This window comes from Polyodon spathula, chromosome 5 (genome assembly GCF_017654505.1).
Source record: "Polyodon spathula isolate WHYD16114869_AA chromosome 5, ASM1765450v1, whole genome shotgun sequence".
NCBI lineage: Eukaryota > Metazoa > Chordata > Actinopteri > Acipenseriformes > Polyodontidae > Polyodon > Polyodon spathula.
Window position 1 is genome coordinate 19074102 of NC_054538.1, and position 22662 is coordinate 19096763.

General features: G+C 37.2%; 1 protein-coding gene across 9 annotated transcripts; it reads right to left on the bottom strand.

The window, feature by feature from the left end:
• Nucleotides 1-1461: 1461 nt before the first annotated feature.
• si:ch211-125o16.4 (neuroblast differentiation-associated protein AHNAK) lies at nucleotides 1462-12798 on the bottom strand. 9 transcript variants are annotated; one of them, XM_041249952.1, is made up of 6 exons: nucleotides 12632-12798; nucleotides 8239-8295; nucleotides 7595-7727; nucleotides 7030-7208; nucleotides 5114-6946; nucleotides 1462-4876 (listed from the first exon to the last, which is right to left on the bottom strand). In XM_041249952.1, the coding sequence occupies exons 2-6, from the start codon at nucleotides 8239-8241 to the stop codon at nucleotides 1664-1666; spliced, it is 5361 nt and encodes a 1786-aa protein (XP_041105886.1). In that variant the 5' UTR covers nucleotides 8242-8295; nucleotides 12632-12798; the 3' UTR covers nucleotides 1462-1663. The 9 variants fall into 9 exon arrangements, with proteins under 9 accessions (XP_041105886.1, XP_041105885.1, XP_041105887.1 ...); XM_041249951.1 differs by having other exon boundaries at nucleotides 1462-4171; nucleotides 4409-6946; XM_041249953.1 differs by having other exon boundaries at nucleotides 1462-3703; nucleotides 4172-6946.
• Between the last annotated feature and the right edge of the window lie 9864 nt (nucleotides 12799-22662).

Here is a 22662-nt window from a genome sequence, read left to right on the forward strand (position 1 = left end):
TTATATATATATATATATATATATATATATATATATATATATATATATATATATATATATATATATATATATAGGAGGTCAACACAAGTAGAAAATCCGGAACCGGGTACCCAGATCTTTTTCAGGTAATGATTAAAAAAAAAAAACGACATATATTGGTGTTTTAAGTACATGATACATATTTAAATACTATATAGTTCACACACATTCAGTCCCTTCAGATCTGTAGACTTGTGTAACCTTTTTCACGAGTGGAAACATCAAAATAACAATATTACCTTCATTGCTCATTTCTTGTAAAGACACCAACATGTGAATTTTGTTCATCGCGTTTTTGTTTTGGCGCTCGTCGGGGCGGGGGATTTAACAACAGCAGTTTGGTGAATCAACATGGCTGAGGATATTGCTGCTGCTTGCAAGACTGCGGTTGACTCGTGCGAAGATGATCGCACACTATTAGACTGGTGAGAAAGGTGATGATGCCATTGACTGTCAAATAACAAAGTGCATTGAAATTAAATTGTGCAAGAAACCAAATGTCCAAGGATATGTTCAAGACATTGTGACTTCAAAATTAACTGAAGCTTATTGAACTTAAAGCCTTATTATCTCTGTTACGGTTTAGTTGTCTTTAACCGATTAATATAGGGACATTAGGTTACATTAAAATCAAATGTAGAAAGCAACTACTCTGCATTTGTAAATATTTATAAATATTACTATATTAATAGATACACTTTCAAATACAGTAAGCCATGATTTTGCAACTTTATGACATATTTGTTTGAAGTATAAAAGAACAAATAACATACACATCTTGTTCTTTCTTTCTCTCTTCTCATATCTAATTCTTGTTCACCAGAACAACACAGACCTGAATGGCTCCACTGTAGATGTGCATGTGCCCTATCAGCCACAGGGGTTGCTGGTGCATGCTGAACTGGGGATTGCCCTTCTGATCTAAGCCCTCCATACCTGGGCAGCACTCAGCCAAATTGTGCCTAGGAACCCCTGGTCACAGTTGGCAATGACATAGCCTGGATTTGAACCTGCAATCTCCAGGCTATAGGGTGCACCCTGCACTCCACACAAATGTGCCGTTACTGGATGCACCACTCAGGAGCCCCCTTGTTTATTTTTTATAGTCAACCTTTAGAAATATCTAGTGGCACACATGCACCTAAGTACATTTGCACAAGCAAATTTTTTTTATCGCATATGCAACCAAATTAGTCACACTGTAGAGCCCTGTTATGTTATTTTGTTTCCAATTTAGTTCCTGAGAATAGTCGCCGCATTTATTATTATTGAGGTGTACTTGCTGCTCTCTGTGTGTTATTGTTTTCTGCAAAACACTGATATCCTGTCAGCTTTATATATATATATATATATATATATATATATATATATATATATATATATATATATATATATAATTATATAGTAGTCGATTCCGAAATAACAAAATAACAAAATGTCAACATTTTCTCATTAAAATAAGACAATAAAAAGGATTTATGTAACAGCTTAAAGTACTGGTAATATATATTTACAAAAAAAGGAAAAAAAATGTTATCTTTAAAAATCTTTTCAATGTTAGGTTTAGGCAGATGGGATTTGACCATCATATGCCATTTGAAAATGTACAGAGGATGACCAATCACTAGACAAATGACAAGTCACGTTCTGACAAACGTAATTTGGAGGACGTAGATGGAGATGTTGGTGATACACTGCCTTCCGTGGTTATATCTGCAGAACCTTTCTTATTGCCAAAACCGAAGAAATCTGAAAAGCTAAAGGAATTTGATGTGTCATCTTGAACAACATCAGTACTACTACTAAACCTTGGAAGTGAATTCTTGTCTATGACTGTACTGTCAACTTTAGCTTTAGGTGCAGCCTTGTTTACTTTAAATGTACCCCTTGTAATTTGACCATCTGCACTAACATTTACTTTTGGACCACTGACATCCATCTCTAAATCTGGGACCTGGCCTTTAATAATTGGTCCAGATATTCCTACATCACTTTTCATTTTTGGTGATTGAAGACTGAAGTCTGCTTTAGGAGCTGAGAATTTGGGCCCTGAATAATTAACATTTGGACCATTAATGTCCCCTTTAATTTGGGGCATTTGCAAGTTAAGATCTACATCTGGAGCATCAAATGATGACAAATTGAGCTTTGGCCCTTGAATATCTGCATCAGGTAAATTGACATTTACATTTTGTGCTTTTAGATCACCTGCAATGGTTTTTTTAAGATTCCCATCTGGTGAATTGAACTTTGCATCCATATCAAGCTCTTTATTTCTTCCAAGGGTTGGAAATTTAAATTTTCCCTCTGAACTTTCAACACCACAATCTGGGCCATTCATGTCAATGTTTGGTCCTTTCAGATCACCTTGTAACTTTGGAGCAGATAGAGCTCCTTTTAGGTTGGGTGCATTAAGATCAGGTCCAGATAAAGACAATTCTGGCATGTTAAATTTCTTGCCTTTCATATTAGCATTAGGTAAGTCAACATCTACTTTTGGACCCTTAATGCCACCTGTGTTAGGGGCATTAACATCAACATTTGCGCCTTTGATGTCACCTTTAAGGGTGGATGTATCAATTTCCCCCTTTACATTGAGGTCAGCATCCCCAGTATACATTTTAGGAAAGCTAAATGGTAATTTAAACTTTGAACCCTTCAGTTTGGGGTTAGGAACATCAAGGTCAACATCAGGAATGTCTAACCCAGCCTTTGCTGTTGGTGATTTCACATCCAGTTTTGGAGAGCTTATACCACCCTTAACTTTTGGAACTGAAACATCTACATTTGACGTTTTGACATAGGCATCCACACTTACATCAGGTGATTTTACTTTAGGTCCTGAAAATCCAAAGGATGGGAATTTTAATTTGGGGAATTTCATTTTTCCTTCTGGGGTTCCAATTTTGACATCTGGTTTATTGATATCAACATTTGGATGTTTTACATCAAAACCAGGTCCCTTCATATCACTTTGTAGTTTTGGGCCAGAAAGATTTATGTCACCCTTGAGCTTTGGTGTTTTCAGATTTAAATTAGTATTTGGAGAAGATACTTGAGGACCAGAAAGGTTCAGGGATGGCATATTAATGTTTGGACCTTTCAAACTTCCTTCAGGCAAATCTACTTTGGGGCCCTTTAGATCACCTGCTTTCTTTGGTGCTGACATATTGATACCTGGCATATTCACATTTGCATCTATATCCACATCAGGTCCTTTCACTTTGGGTCCTGAGAGTCCAAAGTCAGGCATCTTCAAGGTCGGCATTTTGAATTTTCCTCCTGGTCCATCAAGATCAACATCTGGTGCTTTCATATCCAGCTTTGGACTCTTAATTTCAGCCTTTGGCATATTCACATCAATATCAGGAGCACTGATTCCTCCCTTCACCTTTGGAGCCCTGATGTTTAAATCAGGAGTCTTCATGTTTGCATCCAGGTCCAAATCAGGTCCTTTCACTTTGGTTCCTGATATTCCAAAATCAGGCACCTTAAATGTCGGCGTTCTGAATTTTCCTCCTGGTCCATCAACATCAACATCTGGGGCTTTAATATCCAGCTTTGGACTCTTAATTTCAGCCTTTGGCATATTCACATCAATATCAGGAGCACTGATTCCTCCCTTCACCTTTGGAGCCCTGATGTTTAAATCAGGAGTCTTCATGTTTGCATCCAAATCAGGTCCTTTCACTTTTCGTTCTGATAGTCCAAAGTCAGGCATCTTAAAGGTCGGCATTTTGAATTTTCCTCCTGGTCCATCAAGATCAACATCTGGGGCTTTCATATCCAGCTTTGGACTCTTAATTTCAGCCTTTGGCATATTCACATCAATATCAGAAGCACTGATTCCTCCCTTCACCTTTGGAGCCCTGATGTTTAAATCAGGAGTCTTCATGTTTGCATCCAGGTCCAAATCAGGTCCTTTCACTTTGGGTCCTGATATTCCAAAGTCAGGCACCTTAAATGTCGGCATTTTGAATTTTCCTCCTGGTCCATCAAGATCAATATCTGGCACTTTCATATCCAGCTTTGGACTCTTAAGTTCAGCCTTTGGCATATTCACATCAATATCAGGAGCACTGATTCCTCCCTTCACCTTTGGAGCCCTGATGTTTAAATCAGGAGTCTTCATGTTTGCATCCAGGTCCAAATCAGGTCCCTTTACTTTTGGTCCTGAGAGTCCAAAGTCAGGCATCTTCAAGGTCGGCATTCTGAATTTTCCTCCTGGTCCATCAACATCAACATCTGGGGCTTTAATATCCAGCTTTGGACTCTTAAGTTCAGCCTTTGGCATATTCACATCAATATCAGGAGCACTGATTCCTCCCTTCACCTTTGGAGCCCTGATGTTTAAATCAGGAGTCTTCATGTTTGCATCCAAATCAGGTCCTTTCACTTTTCGTCCTGAGAGTCCAAACTCAGGCATCTTAAAGGTCGGCATTCTGAATTTTCCTCCTGGTCCATCAACATCAACATCTGGGGCTTTAATATCCAGCTTTGGACTCTTAAGTTCAGCTTTTGGCATATTCACATCAATATCAGGAGCACTGATTCCTCCCTTCACCTTTGGAGCCCTGATGTTTAAATCAGGAGTCTTCATGTTTGCATCCAGGTCCAAATCAGGTCCTTTCACTTTGGGTCCTGATATTCCAAAGTCAGGCACCTTAAATGTCGGCATTTTGAATTTTCCTCCTGGTCCATCAAGATCAACATCTGGCACTTTCATATCCAGCTTTGGACTCTTAATTTCAGCCATTGGCATATTCACATCAATATCAGGAGCACTGATTCCTCCCTTCACCTTTGGAGCCCTGATGTTTAAATCAGGAGTCTTCATGTTTGCATCCAGGTCCAAATCAGGTCCCTTTACTTTTGGTCCTGAGAGTCCAAAGTCAGGCATCTTCAAGGTCGGCATTCTGAATTTTCCTCCTGGTCCATCAACATCAACATCTGGGGCTTTAATATCCAGCTTTGGACTCTTAATTTCAGCCTTTGGCATATTCACATCAATATCAGGAGCACTGATTCCTCCCTTCACCTTTGGAGCCCTGATGTTTAAATCAGGAGTCTTCATGTTTGCATCGAAATCAGGTCCTTTCACTTTTCGTCCTGATAGTCCAAAGTCAGGCATCTTAAATGTCGGCATTTTGAATTTTCCTCCTGGTCCATCAAGATCAACATCTGGCGCTTTCATATCCAGCTTTGGACTCTCAAGTTCAGCCTTTGGCATATTCATATCAATATCAGGAGCACTGATTCCTCCCTTCACCTTTGGAGCCCTGATGTTTAAATCAGGGGCCTTTATGTTTGCATCCAGGTCCAAGTCAGTTCCCTTTGCTTTTGGTCCTGAGAGTCCAAAGTCAGGCATCTTCAAGGTCGGCATTCTGAATTTTCCTCCTGGTCCATCAAGATCAACATCTGGCGCTTTCATATCCAGCTTTGGACTCTTAATTTCAGCCTTTGGCATATTCATATCAATATCAGGAGCACTGATTCCTCCCTTCACCTTTGGAGTCCTGATGTTTAAATCAGGAGTCTTCATGCTTGCATCCAAATCAGGTCCTTTCACTTTTCGTCCTGATATTCCAAAGTCAGGCATCTTAAATGTCGGCATTTTGAATTTTCCTCCTGGTCCATCAAGATCAACATCTGGCGCTTTCATATCCAGCTTTGGACTCTCAAGTTCAGCCTTTGGCATATTCATATCAATATCAGGAGCACTGATTCCTCCCTTCACCTTTGGAGCCCTGATGTTTAAATCAGGGGCCTTTATGTTTGCATCCAGGTCCAAGTCAGTTCCCTTTGCTTTTGGTCCTGAAAGTCCAAAGTCAGGCAGCTTAAAGGTCGGCATTCTGAATTTTCCTCCTGGTCCATCAAGATCAACATCTGGCGCTTTCATATCCAGCTTTGGACTCTTAAGTTCAGCCTTTGGCATATTCACATCAATATCAGGAGCACTGATTCCTCCCTTCACCTTTGGAGCCCTGATGTTTAAATCAGGAGTCTTCATGTTTGCATCCAGGTCCAAATCAGGTCCTTTCACTTTTGGTCCTGAGAGTCCAAAGTCAGGCATCTTCAAGGTCGGCATTCTGAATTTTCCTCCTGGTCCATCAACATCAACATCTGGGGCTTTAATATCCAGCTTTGGACTCTTAATTTCAGCCTTTGGCATATTCACATCAATATCAGGAGCACTGATTCCTCCCTTCACCTTTGGAGCCCTGATGTTTAAATCAGGAGTCTTCATGTTTGCATCCAGGTCCAAATCAGGTCCCTTTACTTTTGGTCCTGAGAGTCCAAAGTCAGGCAGCTTAAAGGTCGGCATTTTGAATTTTCCTCCTGGTCCATCAAGATCAACATCTGGCGCTTTCATATCCAGCTTTGGACTCTTAAGTTCAGCCTTTGGCATATTCACATCAATATCAGGAGCATTGATTCCTCCCTTCACCTTTGGAGCCCTGATGTTTAAATCAGGAGTCTTCATGTTTGCATCCAGGTCCAAATCAGGTCCCTTTGCTTTTGGTCCTGAGAGTCCAAAGTCAGACATCTTCAAGGTCGGCATTTTGAATTTTCCTCCTGGTCCATCAACATCAAAATCTGGCGCTTCTAGGTTAAGCTTTGATCCTTTCAGATCTACATTAGGGCCCTTTAGTTTGATTTTTGAAGCCTCCATATTGGCACTAGGCCAATCACCTTCAAAGTTAGGATGCTCCAGGTTTGGACCTTTGAAGCTTACATCTGGAGGAAACATATTGGGTCCTGACATATTCAAACGGTCCACTTGCATTCCTGGTGCTTTCACATCTGCATTCGAAGCAGAAAAAATGTCATCACAGGAGGATGTTGTCTTCAGGTGTCGTTTGATCTTCTTGTTGAATAATTTGTTGTAGTCTGAATTCATAAGCATCTGAAAAAAAAAAAACACAGCAATTGGAGGATGTCATCAAATATATACTGTACTGAACCTCTAAAAGGTCAAATTGAACGTACTGCTTCAGGAGTTCTGATGCTAAAATCAGGTGTTGCCCAGGCCACATGTGGAGATTTCAGCTCGTTTTTGGTATGAACCTTCATCTCTGTGTTGTAAGACTCTGCAAGTTTCAGTATCTTCAGCACGTCATCTTTCTTGAGCTTGTCAAAGTAAATGGTTGCACCAACTATCTCATCCCCTGCAATAAAATATAAGGCTGATTAGAATAAAAACTATGATGAATAATTGCTGAAGGTAGTGCATAAAACATGCTGTCATAATGAATTGTGCAAACTTATAAAACAACAACATTTGAAAACATTTGTGGGACTTGTGATCCAGTGGTATCTCCACATAATTAAATATTTTAGGGATTTATCATTTTCAAGCATGCAACAGCAAAAATATAAACTGAATGTGGCCTGCTGCAGGCATAACAATACAGAGCTCCCTCTATAAGGCAGAATAGGTTAGAAAGGGAAGTATTCAGGGTTCCCATCTGCCTACAGCGTTGTGAGGGGGAGCACTGTACGAACATGAGCCTTATAACCCTATATGTAAATACTGTTAAATATTTCCATTTACCTTTCTTCAAACCAGAAGCTTCTACAACAGAAGCATTGCTGATGTTCTGTATGATGATTCCCCCTTCCTCATTTTCTTCAAGAATCAGGTGGTTTGAGAGGCTCTGGGACCCCGTTCCTCCGATCAGAACACTCTTTTTTAAAAAAAAAAATAACAATTTTATTTGACTGACTGCTGGGATGCCCACAATACAGATCATGCTTCTTGGTTTGAGTTAGAATGTTCTTGTTTCTCAAAATGAATACAAAAATGTACATGCAAATCAAGAAATACCCACAAAAAAAACAAGGATTGATTTCACTGTTCAGGATTGTTTGTACAACCCATTTCCATTCAATAAATACATTTTGAGGTTCAGGGACACTTTTCAGTTGGTTTCTTGAGGTTTTATTTCTTTATCCATATGTTTCAAAGAAAACATAGAGAAAATAAACTAAAAAATAGTTTTAAAGTCAAAAAACATTCCTTCAAATAGTCCTTAAAGTTTTGTGAATTCATTTTCTATTTTACTTTGCAAGATAATATTGATTGATTGAACACTATTGTTTAATGTATGATAGCTCTAATCAGCTCTGACCAGGTTAAAAGTAATAGTTGCATGACACAGCTGTCCACTGGAATAGGGAAATGATCTCAGAACATACCATTGCATCTGCCTTTAATTACAAACACATGTCCTGGAGTAAACCTCTGGTAGAGACCTGTAAAGAAGTAAACATAGTTTTAATGAATGTGTCTGCTACAGTATAATATAGAAAGTCAGGTATTGGTGAGGGTGACAAGAATTAAAAACCATAGTGACTAAAAAAATCTTATATACAAAGGGAGTTCACCGGATTGGCTATTGGTTTTAGTGATAATGACCAGTCCGATAAATCACCCCTTCTGACCTTCATTGGACCTGAGGTCATTGAATTAGAATGTTTTGGGCTAGGTTCTCAGACCTTTATGCTTCAAATACCAGATCAAGTTTCCAAACTAGCGAGATGCAGCAGGTCTATAATTTTAATTGGTGTTTTTTACTTTCAGAAATCCTATCATGATAATAACGATCTGGCGTACACTTTCATTCTTTTGAAAGAATGTGTGGCACACCCCATAGTTGCTGCTAACATCAACAACTTCACTTAAACACACCATTCTTAATGTACTATATACAGTTTCATGTGGTATAACTTTGGAATTATAAACCTGTTGCCCTACCCTTTATTTAGCTCCAGTTCCATATCAAATCTTCACGTTGTTTTTATTTATAACTTTTTTGTTTCCAATTTGTTTTTTAACAGGTCTAGGCTGATTGGTCAATGACAAGAAAAAAATATTGTGAAGGGCTGAAGACTACCTGAAAGTATGATATGCAATGTTAGAGCTTTCTAAACCAGACAGCATGGCTAGAAATTGAACAACAGTAAAAAAAAAAAAAAAAAGAATTACTGTGGATTTACATAGTAGTTAGTAAATACATGCATGCTTACATAAAACTACAATGTATAAATCTTTTGGCACAATATATGTAAGTACACACTTTTATCAGAAAAGGGTTATGGTTAGGGGTTCAAGTTATATTGTGCAGAAAGATTTACAGTGTTACCATTCTTTTTCAATAATCTATTTACCCTCAAATAAGAAGGCAGTAAAAGTAAAGACATTTTCCTTTTCTTGTTGGCATTTGAATGTTTTTTTTTATTCTGTACACTTCAACTGAACACATTAGAACTGTGAAGAGAGTACAAAACACAACCCTCTGCTTTGTCATTCTGCCAACAGCAGTTCTAGTGTATCTGGCTTCCCCACCACAACCCTACCTGTGTGTCTAAAGGAAATCTCTTCCTTCTCCAACACTACATTTTTTTTAATTCAAAGGGCTGTGCTAGTCCCACCTAGTGGGCAAAATGATTTAACACCTTTTTAAAAATGTTCATATAAAAAAACTGACAAAAAGGGGGAAAAGGGAGATATAATTTGCCTTCCTGACTAAAACTGATCTTACATTCAGGATTCATACTCCCCTACTGCTGCAGGTAGAATAGCAGGAATGTGGCTGTTTAGTTCAAATAGTGAGAGAGTGGCCAGAAGCCTTTAAGGAGGAAGGAGGCTTGTGTGCTTGTTGCTACAGTTGCATAGTAATGTAAACAGTGTAAACAAACTCTAAGCCAGTGTATATGCTTTCTGATGAGTGTGCAGAACAAATGCAGTAACCTGTAACCCAGCTTGCTATTTAGTTTTTAAAAAATGGTTGTGAGACTTTAATCAGTGTCAGAAATGCAAACAATATCAGCTGCTGTCTACTGACTGAGCAAAGTGTCACAAAATGAAAAGTCCATAGCTACAGACAGCAAAAAATATCTACCTCTGTAAAACATTCTATGAGAAACGTATCTCATCTGATTCCATTTATTTTATTATTTTTTTGGTCACATGTGTTCCAGGTACTTCACAAATTTGCTCATGTGTCGACTAGAGTAAAACAAAACAAAAAAAAAATTCCAGTTCTTTGAGGCTCTGTACTTCACTAATCTTTACCCTTTCACTGGATATCTTTTCATAAACAAACATGACCTGAGTTCATTTGTGCTCCTCCAAAATGTCAAGCTGCAATAGTCTTTCACCCTGAGGCCACCTGAAATACCGGGAACATCCCTCATGCAGAAAAGCAATGAAAGAAAGCCTTGTGCTGCCTTGACAAAAGTGAATCTGTCCTGTAAACCTGCAGAGGAATGCAGCTCTTGCTTAATTCTGAATCCACTAAAGTGAGGGCCTTCAGAGTGTGGTACCTCAGCGCTCTCATTCTGGTAATCTGAAGTCACTTGATATGTCTTTTTAAGCATATAGGAAGCTTTGGGTATGTCATACTGTGGTTAACATGTTCAAGACTGAACAGCAACCCTAATCATAAGACAGGTGTCATTGCCATTGGGAAGATTCCAGGGCTTTGAAATTGGAAGCATATGCATATTGTTAAATTAAGTCATTGTCGAACATAGACAAATGCAATTCTCAAATGAATATTCCTTGAGCTCCCATCAATAAGCTAGGCAATGAGGGTTGCAGGCCTGAGGCTGAGAAGAGATTTGATTGTATGGACTCTGAATGTGCACTTGATGACACTCCACCCACTTGCTGTGTTCAAACAGTACCATCACCCAACAGCAGATGGAACAAATATGTTTCTCAATCTCATTATAGCAGGGGTCTCCAACAATGGTCCTGCAGAGCTACTGTGGCTGCTGGTTTTCGTTTCAACCAATCTCAGTTACTTAATTGAACCAATTATTGGCTTAATTAGTCAAGATTAACAGGTGTTCCAGCCACTGATGATGTAAAGACACCTATAAAACCTGCTGGATAGGGGGACCAGGGTTGGAGACCCCTGCACTATCGTATGAATAATGGTGCACATTATATTTATCTCATTTGTATGGGGATTTCTCTAAGACAGCAAAAATGCACCCCAAAATAAAACGTGTCTCCTTGCCTTTTCTTGTTCTCGGTTATCAGACGACTAAACGGAAAAGATTAAACTGGTTTGTCCACCTAATTTGTAAGCTAATGCTATTGTCCCCAGGTGTGGATAGTTTTCTGCCACACTCACTGGTTGCTATTATTGTTACTTTGTTCAGGTCTGTCATTGTAACTTAAAATGTTAGTAGACTACCCCACCCTATACACAAGGCTTTACAACTAGTACAACAGGATAGTTATATGTGAGTTATATATGGTAAAAAGGGACATGATGTAAACCTAACTAAAAATGATGACATGATGTAAACCTAACTAAAAATACATGTATAAGCACCCAACAGTTCTGGTTTCACTATATTTATATCAACAAATAAATTAATGAAACGCTTACGTTGATTGTACTGTGCCAGTTAATTGAATACCATTTACAAAACAGATGTATGGAAATAAATAGTCATCTGTCTGGTGTTAAAGAAATCTGTGCAGCGCAAACATTATAAATGATAACATTTTTACACACATATGTATGTTTTACACAGATATGTATGTTTATATTAATAATCAGACACAGGGTAATGAATGAAGCCCTAAATGCCAATAGACAAGTTAATAGCTGAAGATCTCCTTATAGCTATACATAAATCACTTTAAACTCTTTGACATGCATGAAATACATTTTTGCCTTCCAGGTATGCATTATATATAGCAGACAAATCATTTTGAATCTCAAACAACATTTTTGTGAGCTTTTTAACTCAGATTTCTTCTCATACAAATTAAGTTCCCAGCTATCAACAGCCTCTAGAAAGGAACTACGCCCAACTTTGACGCACTTTGTTATCACTTAAAGCAAACACTACACCACCCGAAACTGCAATTCAGTTAGCTCTAAAGATGCCTCACTCCTTAGCAGTAATAAACTTGTCACTTGCTGTTATTACCATCTTTTTCATCTTTTTGGAGTTTTATGTAATGTTTTCTAGCCATAGCCAACACAGAGAACAAATTCACTTTGATATACTTCACTGTATCAGGTAAAAAGCCCTTTTAATTTACTGTGTAAATGTTCTGCCCATTAGACAGTGTTGTCGGGGACTGAAACTTTGATCAGTTGGGAGTTAAAGTCTGGTAGATGTTTCTTAATGATTAACTTAGAGGTTTTTTTAACATTATTTAAATTGCTAGAGCTCTGTTCAATACCATCACACATTGTAAACTACAAATAACACTGCACAATTAACACATCCAGAAATATTTGTTATAAAAATGACTAACACTTCCAAAAATATTAGTAAAAATGATAAGGACTCGTGAAACAAAAGTTTCTGAAAGCTTTCTTCCTGCCGCAAATTATATTATTTTTCACCAGATGCAAATTAAAAGTTATTTAGTTCAAGCATTTTTCCTATTTAAAACACGAATCACAATAACCTTTCATAAATACTGTAAATCACTTGCATTTAGGGATCTTGCTACATTATATTTTGATGAAAACCTATGGCATACAACATAATTCATTTGTGTGAACATGGCTAAGCGACCAGCTATAGACTGAGAAGTAGTAGTACATCTTACCTATTGCAGGTTTGAAATGGTCTTGATGAGGTGCAGAGATGTTGCCTGTGGATTTCACCTGCTGTTCTGTCAAATAGAGCCTCTCTTACCTCAATGACATTCCCTGGGAGCTGCCAAACTGGTTCTGCTGGCATGAACATGGGTGTGATGCATGATACTTGTCTGCAAGGGGGAGGCAGGCAGGTATATTCAGTCAAAACCTGAATAATTGTGAAGAAAACTCCCAAGTGACTGAGCCAAACAAACCAGTTCTCAAATAACACCTTCCACAGCCTCATGGCAGCCTCTGATTCAACAGTGTATGTCAACTGACCAGTATGGTTCTTGCATTTTTGGACTAGTTAATCAGTTGATTGTGAAATAATAAAAATAAAGAATAGGATGTTAGGGCACTGAATTCATTGCTCAGCTCGTGGTATCAGGTCTTTTTACTTTCTGCTTAAATGTGTTACAACTTGGAGAAGACACCGTACTATACTGTATATGTGTGTTTTCTCTATTTTGCCAAGACCTAAAAATGTTTAGTGAACTAGGGTTAGTAAGAACATATAAAGCACATAACACTGTTAATAACACATACTTCTACTAAACTTATAAAGTCTACGTGCAGTCCACCAGTGTTTGCATTCCTTTTGGCACATGTCACTGCTCCGAGGTCAAGAGAAGGAAAGCAGTTTTAAGCTTGTTATAGTTAAAAGCACTTCCATTCAGGATGTAGATCCCACAATTGGAAAAGAAGCACACATTAGAGCAAATGTAATTTTTTAAAAACAATGCAGTTGCTACAGTATCTAAGTTAACGATAGGCCACACTTGTACTTTCTATTACTAACTGCAATGCCGCCAGGATCAAAGCCTGACACTGACTGCAAAACAAGGCAACCATTAGAAGAGGCAGTGCAGTGGAGTAAACATGTGTGGGTGTGTCTGGAGTAAAGCAGTCTTCAGATTGTGGATGCACAGTGCATCACAGTACAGAAATGGCGGGCAGATAGAAGTGTGTATGAAAAGAAAGGCAGCATGCAGCGGAGGAGAGGAAGGGGGTCAGATTGGCTTGGAGGCTTTAGGAACAATGGCAGGCATACAGGTAAATGAAATAACGGAAAACAGAAAGAAAAACAAGTGTAGCAGGTCACAATGAGGTAGGTACTTTGGAATCCAAAAAGTTTTAGTACCTTACCCTTAATGTTCACAAAAGACACCAAAGACAAACATTCCTCCAGTAGTCTTGTTTACTTTTAGTACAAGACCGCAAATATTCAGCTTATTTGAAACTCTTCACGGAAAAATGACTGGAATTTAACAAACAGACGGATTGCAATCAGTCCCACTGTGCTGTCGCCATGTAGTGAACAAAAGGTGGGCACTGGAGCCATAGTTCAGTGTATTGCTGATTTCAGCACCGATACTGTAGAGGAGATTTATAGATTTTGCGTCTCTTGTCATGGAATTCCGATAGATCTGGAACAAGTAGAGTGTGAACCAATGGATATTGGTAAAGGATTTCATATTTTATCTCTAAGTGGTGAGAAGTCCCCAAATTTGTTGTTTATTTTGGGACAGATTTATTTGGAACTAAAGAGCACACAATGAGACAATGTCATGGAAAGGAGCTGAACCGTGTGTCACTTAATTAACAGTACAGTTTATAAGGACAAGAGCAGCATACTTATTAAATTACAGATTAGCAGTAATTGATCAGAGTTTTAAAGCGACGTGTTAGTGGGTGCCCAACTAGTTCAAGTCTCTGTACCTTACGACCACTATGTTTTAAAGAATGGCAATTGTTCCAGAATACTAATCGGTGTAGGGGTTATTGGAAGTGACTTGTGACTGATAAAGCAAGATCTTGGCCTCCATCCATACAGAAAATAACCCAAGCACTGACATACCAGCATTCAGTGTTTGGGTTATTTTCTGTATGGATGGAGGCCAAGATCTAGCTTTATCAGTCACAAGTCACTTCCAATAACCCCTACACCGATTAGTATTCTGGAACAATTGCCATTCTTTAAAACATAGTGGTCTTACTGAGGTCATTTTTTAATGAAGACATTTTACTCATAACGCTATGGAGTGTCTAGCAGTGGAGTTTTGTGCAACGTATTCAACTCCATATTAGCTGTGAGTTCCAAAAGGTCCAGGGGTCCACAGAAATGACTTAAAGAGAATCTTACAGGTCTGAAATATCATAGCTAGTACTTGTAATCAGATAATATCTTATTAGCGTATGGTATTGGTATATTGGGTAATAAAACGTTTTGATATTAATATTTATTATGCATGTTTTTTATTATTATTATTATTATTATTATTATTATTATTGGTAGTAGTAGTAGTATATTTGACAAAAGTAATAGAAAATTAAAATCAGTAATATTGTGTATATTACTTTTTCACAGTAATATTAACATCTCTGCAAATCATTTTTTGTTTAAGACATGGTGATATTTTAACACTCAGTTAAAAGTACTACTGTGGCCTCTCTCAAGGTGTCAAACGTAGTTTACATATAAGTGCAGCTAACCTGCCCATCTGCAATACTCTGCTACCCATTTGTTCTACATTGTATTTTTTAGATGTATTTCTGCCAGGTTCACAATTACCAGTCCTTTCCACTCTGGTCCTGATTACAGGCTAAGCGCCCTAGAAGTTGTCTATAGCAGAGTCCAACAATAGACACACCCTGGCGTGTTTGCTGGAAGGAGCAGGAACAGGCCCAACCTGAACCTCCACCTCCTGCACAAAAGAGGCTGTTATTAACCTGTGCGCTTTACAGGCCAGCTCTGTCATGCATGGCTTCTTGGGTAGGCATTGGCCTCACACTTTATGAAGAAAACGCCATTGTACTTCAGGCAGCATCCATCACATACACACACCAGTGCTATCTGTCTTACATCAAGATACAAAGCTGTTAAAACAAAAAAACTCAGGCCATGGGAATCTAAAATAATATACATGTATATCCTTTATTTATTTATTTATTTTCCCTACGATGCGGAATAAATCTAGAAATGTTTGTTTTTTATGTTGCTTTCTTCTGCTGTAGTTTCCATGGTTGCCGTAGTGATGGAATGTTGTTTTTAAACCATTTCAAACACTGCTAAAATCAAAAGCAGTAGTGTATCATGACCTAAACCACTAGAACATAGCCCTCTAATTTGTTGGAAAAATGGTGATGTATAAATAAATAAAGGTAACTGTCTAGAATCTTGTATTCTGTGATGAGCTGTATTGTGAAGTCAATTCTCATGAGGGGTCTAAAACTCTAGGTCTAAAACTCCTGTATATACACCAGTGCAAACTTGTATTCACTCAGAGCTCTATGTTCCAATGGATTCAATTTTTTCTGCTGTATATAAAGTGGAACTAGTCTAAGTTGAAAAAAATATTCCAAGCAGAATGTCACTGTACAGTAGCAGTGATAAATCAAAACAGCTACCTCAGACCATAGTTTTGGAATATCATTTAATGTTTGTAATTCTATAGTATGTTATTGTAAAACTATACTAATATACAAGTTATATCAAGCTGCAAACTCATTCAGATCATTCAAAACAACCTAACTCCAGTGTCTGAAAAAACGTCTGAAAGTGTCTGAAAATGAGTCTATGAATAGGACTTTGAGATGATAGGGGCAGACCTTTACATTTCAAAGAAAAGTGCAACTTAATAGGGTACAATCCCTCAAAAACAAATCAATCCAGAGTAGTCTCAGGTAGCATTTCAAAGACAGAACTAGTTTAACAGACTGCCGTAAAGCCTGTCCAGTATTATAGAGCAACTTGTTTTTCAAAGACAAAAGAGAATGTTTTCATAACAATTGTCAAGTTACTGTTGTATCCATCACATTAATAATGACAGAGCGCCCAACCCAGAGACAATAAAGGGCATTATGATCTTTATGTTGAAAGTCTTGTGAAAAACTTGGAAGTATGTGAACTGAAAAATGCTACAATACACAATAATAGCAGGGAGATATACCTACCTAATGTTCATTGAAAGACTATAAAACTGTAAATAAACGTTTCAACAAGCAGCCATCTGCATAATTGTATTAATAATATTAATATTAATGCGGTATGGAGTGGTTTATAACCAGGTTAACAGTTACTTTAAATCATTTACATTTTTCTAAAATGTCATATATCTTTTTAACGCTGTATTCTAGTATGTGTTTTATAAACGATTCCCCTGATTCACTGTAGTATTTTATCAGAAAAGGTTTTAAATTGTAGGATGTTGTATATAGTGAAGCCCTTTGCTGTATTACAAGATGGTTGTGTTATTCAACAGCATTTGCTATGGTCACTGTATCTACTGCAAAATTGTATGGTAAATACCTTACATTAAAATATACTGGCCATTTTAAACACTTCAGAACACTGAAACCACCACTGTGAAGAATGTCACAGTTATACAGCTGAAAACTGTATTGAAGTATGAATAGCTCAAGGTGGTTACAGTATTTTGCATACTACGGGGTGCTTTTGTGAGGGATATACTGTTGCATATACAGTAGTCAAGTGTCCTCCATACTACATACAGTACAATTTACTGCAGGAAATACTGAAATAAAGGCTGCAATATAAATTAGTAAAGTGCCCAATTCCATTGTTCATTTTCAAAGGGATCTTACTGCTGTTTTTGCTTCAGTACACTATGCTTTACCTACTGTATGGGTTTCAGGGCACAGCATGACACTTGAGGTGCCTTTTCAAAGGCATTTGTTCCTGGAATAGTTAGTATACCAAATCTGGACCATTTGAGCTTTCAGACATAACTGCAAAATTACAAACTTACTGTTTTACAAAGAATAAAATACAGCAAACCCCCATAGGTGCTTTTATAAAGATTCATTATGCCTGTTTTATTCCTATATATTTACTTTCCATGTATAGTGTAAAGGCAAGAATGTTCTCAATGAATTATATATCCAAAATGTTACCAAATTAACACTGTTTTAGAATAATGCCTAACTTAATTCTTATTAAACAGGTTCCTAATAAACAGGTGCCCCAGCCAATGGGTGACAGACAACCTTCACTGTTTGTGGTCAAAAGACAGATGATTAAGGACCCTAGGAACAGGAAATGTGTTTGTGTTTAACCATGTAGCTGGTTGCCTTGGAAATCAGTTTGGCTATCTGCCACATCCAGGAGTTTCTGTCTCAATTACAAAACCATGGGCTGCAAGTTCAAGATCCTCGATTAGTGCATATGGGAAGTGCAGTGATAATATATAGATATTGGACAAGATATCAGAAAAAAATAGCTTAACAGCTTTATCTACTGTGCAGTGTATGGTGTTAGAAAGTGCACTGTCCAATCCCAATACTTAATTTGAAACTACAATTTTTACATGCAAGCCTTCTTCCAAACCTTACTATCTATACTCTACAAGTGAAACCACAATTATATTGTAATTTAATACTGTCTTCATTTAACTTTATTTTCTACAATAACTGCTCAATAAAATCTAAACAATGACCATGAGTCCACACTTAATATTTCTTTGGTTGTACACTGTTACAACCTATAACAATGTACTGTATTTATTTAAATTGGCACAGAGAGAAATTACAATGAGGATATGGGGTTCAAATGAATGTTACAGCACAGTTAAACAGAAACATTCATTCTCTGAATCCAGCTCAGACAGCAATCACTTTTAACAGACTGGCCATGGTCTCTCAAGCCATTTTCTTTATTGTAAAACACTTTCCCCAACTTTAAAATCAGTCTTGTCACCAAGGCTGCAGTCTACTCAAAAGGTGGTGCCATGTGAAACTCACCGTGCCTAATAATAGGGATTGATTCTCTATGTCTGCAAGGCAACCATTGTTGTTTTTCTACACAAAGGATATACTATATCAAGTATACTCTTTCATTCCTTCCCTGTAAAAAGTAAGATTCTATGTAGCATTAGTGTCAGCAAATGCATTTGTGAGAATATGGGATTGTATCAGCCAACTGATCAATGGCCACCTCCTTGGTGTTAGCCTGATAGGAATGCTGAACAAACAGGCTTGGTGTCTCTAAGCTTCCCTTCAGATCCAGTGCTGCCACTGGCCCTTAGTACAGAGCCATTGCATTGCCATGTTGTGCTAATACATTTTCTTTATGCCTTTCAAGGGTGTTTCAGGCATGGTGACAGTAACCTTGTATAAGCACTGTAAGTGAAATCAGTATCGATTGTCTACCTGATTTTACTGGGCTGTGGGTGTCTGCATCAATTTAAATACTTTCCTGCTCTTTGTTTTCTCTCGTACTGATCCAGGAAGCAAACAGTCAGAAGACTACACTAGTCCAACAAGACTGAGCTTCAGAAAGGCAGCCCAGTGACCAAAGGGTGTTATAGCGTGTTACAAACAGGGGCTTAAAAGCAATAAGACCCATAATGAACTGGACATCATTTAACTTTTGAATAGGTTTGTACATGTTTTTGGGGGGTGATTACTTAGAATACGTTGCAAAATAAATTATACGTTTTTAAGATAAGATGTCTACTCTTACAAGGTTATACAATTATTGAAGCATTGTACTATCAATAGCAGATTAACACTTAACCAAGTGTCGGCTGGGCTATATGCCGACAAGTGCTGATAAGGAAACAAAGTAAAAGTTATAAAATAACAAGTACTTACTCTGCTTTCATATTCTTGCCTGCAGTGTGGGTGGGTAGAATTTGCATCTTCTGTTGATACTCAGTGTACAGGGTGACAATTAATTGTTTACTATTAATAACTTCAGTTCAGATATGAGGGATTAACCAACTGAAACTTTTCAGTGTTTATGCCCACTTCATCTTTTGTGTCTTTTAATATTATTGAAGTTTGAATGATTATATATATATATATATATATATATATATATATACACACACTGTATAGTGTATACACTGTATAGTGTATACAAGTAAGACAATAAGTATTGTGCTCTTCAGACACTAGAGTGGTGTCAACAGAGCTGAAAGGTTGCAACCTCACACGAATGGTGTAATGAGGATTCTACAGCAGCACTTCATGCGGGTGAAAGCTACTATGAGACAGTGTTAGGAAGAATTAATAGTCTTTTCAACTGCTCACATGCATATCAGTTCTGCAATGAATGAAAGAAGAGACATTAGCACAACTCGTAACTGACAGCCCATTCAGAAAACATAACACCAGAAAATATTTCCCATTCTCCTTTTAACTTGTATTTTAGTCCCCTCTCTACCACATGTTTTGTTTCTCATGTCTTTGTTATTATATCTGCTTTTGCATTTTGTTCCATTTACCTAACTAGCCTCCCAGGTCGCTCAAGCTTAATGTCCCATTCGGAACAAATTAGCACACACACACCTCTCTTAATGTGAGCATGAAAAGACCATTCACACCACTATCACTCTGGGTGGGGTCCACACTCCAAAATAACACACACAGTGAATCCCTGACGATCCCCACATTCACAGACATTGACACTTGAATTATTATTATTATTTTTTTTTTTTTTTTAATTCCTCAAATTTATATTTTATAACACTTTCCTTACATTTGAAAATAAGATCTAATATCTAGTTTGGAAAATTAAAAAAAAAAAAAAAAAAAAAAGATACCATTACAAACCTGGAAAATAATTAGCAGAACAATCAACATTGCTATACCAACAAAAGCAAAAAAGTGGATTGGAAATTACATTTTTTACATTGGTCATACTGTAGCACACTGGTATTGGCACGCTACCATGGTACTACAATTAATGGTCAGCGTGCATTGATTTATGACATTTCAAAACCATAGCCTCTTCTGTGTGTTTAATACATCAGAAAAAAAGTGATTGCTGTAAGAACTAGAATGCATATGTACTGGATTCTTATTGGCATGTTTTACATTGGTAGACTATAATATCCCAGGGCAGGATTTACACAAACTAGATCAGTTCATGAGAACAAATACAAATGATTACAGCCACAAAGAGTTGACAATCCAGCGTTAAAATACAAATGCAGAGACCATTAATGCATTTCGTTAAGGGCACCCACATACTTTACAGTCTGTATTCAGAAATCTGACACTCACTCAAATGAATGGGGCAAATATCAAAAGACTCCACTGATATCTGTTTCTTGCCATTAAGACATATCAGATATTGTACATATTTTTTATAAGTTATATAAGTTTACAACAGTAAATGCAATCATTCAAATTAGTCACACATTTATCCATCAAAAATGGTTTCCTATAACATACAGCTGTGGTGAAACATTTTGCATCACTTAGAATTTTAGAATTGAGACATAATAATAATAAAAAAAACATAACATAAACAGTTAAACATAATTTAGATCTTTTATTTGACATATCATAAAAGAAACTACAAAATGACATCACAAAAGTCTACTGGAAGCCATAATAGTAGTACAGTATTTCATGTTAAATTTCTAAATGTCACTTTTCCATTTTTATCAGTCTTGTCAATACAGTATATGAAAAACTACAAAGTGGTATGTAATTCAATGTTAACATAACATTATTCGGCAGGTTTCATTTGACTTATGAAGCAAAGTGTTAATTCTATAGGGTGATGCAAAACTTTGGCAATACTGTAATAATACAGAAACGTGGTCATCTGAGAAATATTTTTACCCATTTGTTTAAACAGCATGTTTCAAAATCACTGTAACTGCAGTAATATGTAGACTATTTAAGGCAGAAAAAGCAAGTTCTGCGATAGGCGTACAGTGTCTAGCACATAAATGCCCTGGCCATTCCAAGTTCTTGTTCAGTGTTGTTTTTGTCTTTAATGCAATTGAATGTGAACTAGTCTGGTGATAGTCACCCTCACTTTACTGTTGTGTAATTTGGCAGACTATAGCTGTGGGTTCACCACATCCTTTCTGACGGCCAGACCCTGACTCAGCAGGGTATAATTATTTTTGTTGAAATCGCCTGCAGAGGGGTTATCGTGGAGGCAGCCATACGTCACACTTCACATATTTTTGCATATGTTTGGAAGTCAGCCAGTAAGTCAATTGTCATGAAACTTAACATTAACATTACTGAAAATATCAGATTCTGGAGATACTGTGTGTGTCACATACATTTTTGCATAAATCTGGAGAACCACTCATACATTTGCCAGAAAACTTGGCAACTTGTAATAATATCTTTCTTATTAGTTATGGCATGGATGTATGTTACTGACATACTTGTTTACAGTATTAAACCAGTTTCAGTTATTATTTATATATTACACACCCCCTAAAGATCCCATCATTATAGTACAACATTAATGTTTCCCTTATATGGGTTTTATCAATTAATTACACCTCTGTATTCCCCAAATCGTGGTTCCTCTTACAACAACTAATCATACACTACACTGTATTTGTGACAGTATCTTGGGGTATACAGGGCAGCTGTCTGTATTGACAAATTTGAATTTTTACATGTGCAGACTATGGCTGTAATTTTGTATTTACACCTACTTTTCATTTAATTGTTCTGTAAACAACTACGACAGATTAAAATTGTCTTAACTTTTGTTGTGGCTTAGATTCACTTTGTATAATTTTCTGTTTCAGTCATCACATGCCCAGTGGCCTCAACACAGCTCTCAGAATCATACCTAACCTCCAAGTACATCTGGTACACTCGAGTGTAACCATTACCCTGTCCCACTGCAAAACTCTCGCCCTTGTGGAGACCACAGTTGTTCTTTGTCGTATCTCTAACTTGTGTATTTTCTTACATCCACTGGTAGGAATTGTTGTAGGGCCACTTTAATGTTTACCGGAAAATGATACATAAGTGAATCTTCACAACAATAAAATTATAGTAGTTAAGTCAACCTTTAAAAACACATTGATCTCCCACACTCAAATTAGTTTACAGTGCCCAAACCTTGTCTTACAAGTATAAATAAAGATGGTGAATTTTACCAAGCAAAATATATTTTCCTGCAAATAAATCATCATACGTAAGATCATGTAGTGTTTATATTGCAAATTGTTAATAAAAAAAATTGTCATTGTTTGGAGCAGTGCGT

Bases quoted from the DNA above. Each gene is read 5' to 3' on its own strand.
- si:ch211-125o16.4 (XM_041249948.1), bottom strand. The intron at 7,209-7,594 runs GTAAATGGAAAT...ATTTTATTGCAG, and splicing joins AGCTTCTGGTTTGAAGAAAG to GGGATGAGATAGTTGGTGCA. The intron at 6,947-7,029 runs GTACGTTCAATT...TTTTTTTTTCAG, and splicing joins GCATCAGAACTCCTGAAGCA to ATGCTTATGAATTCAGACTA.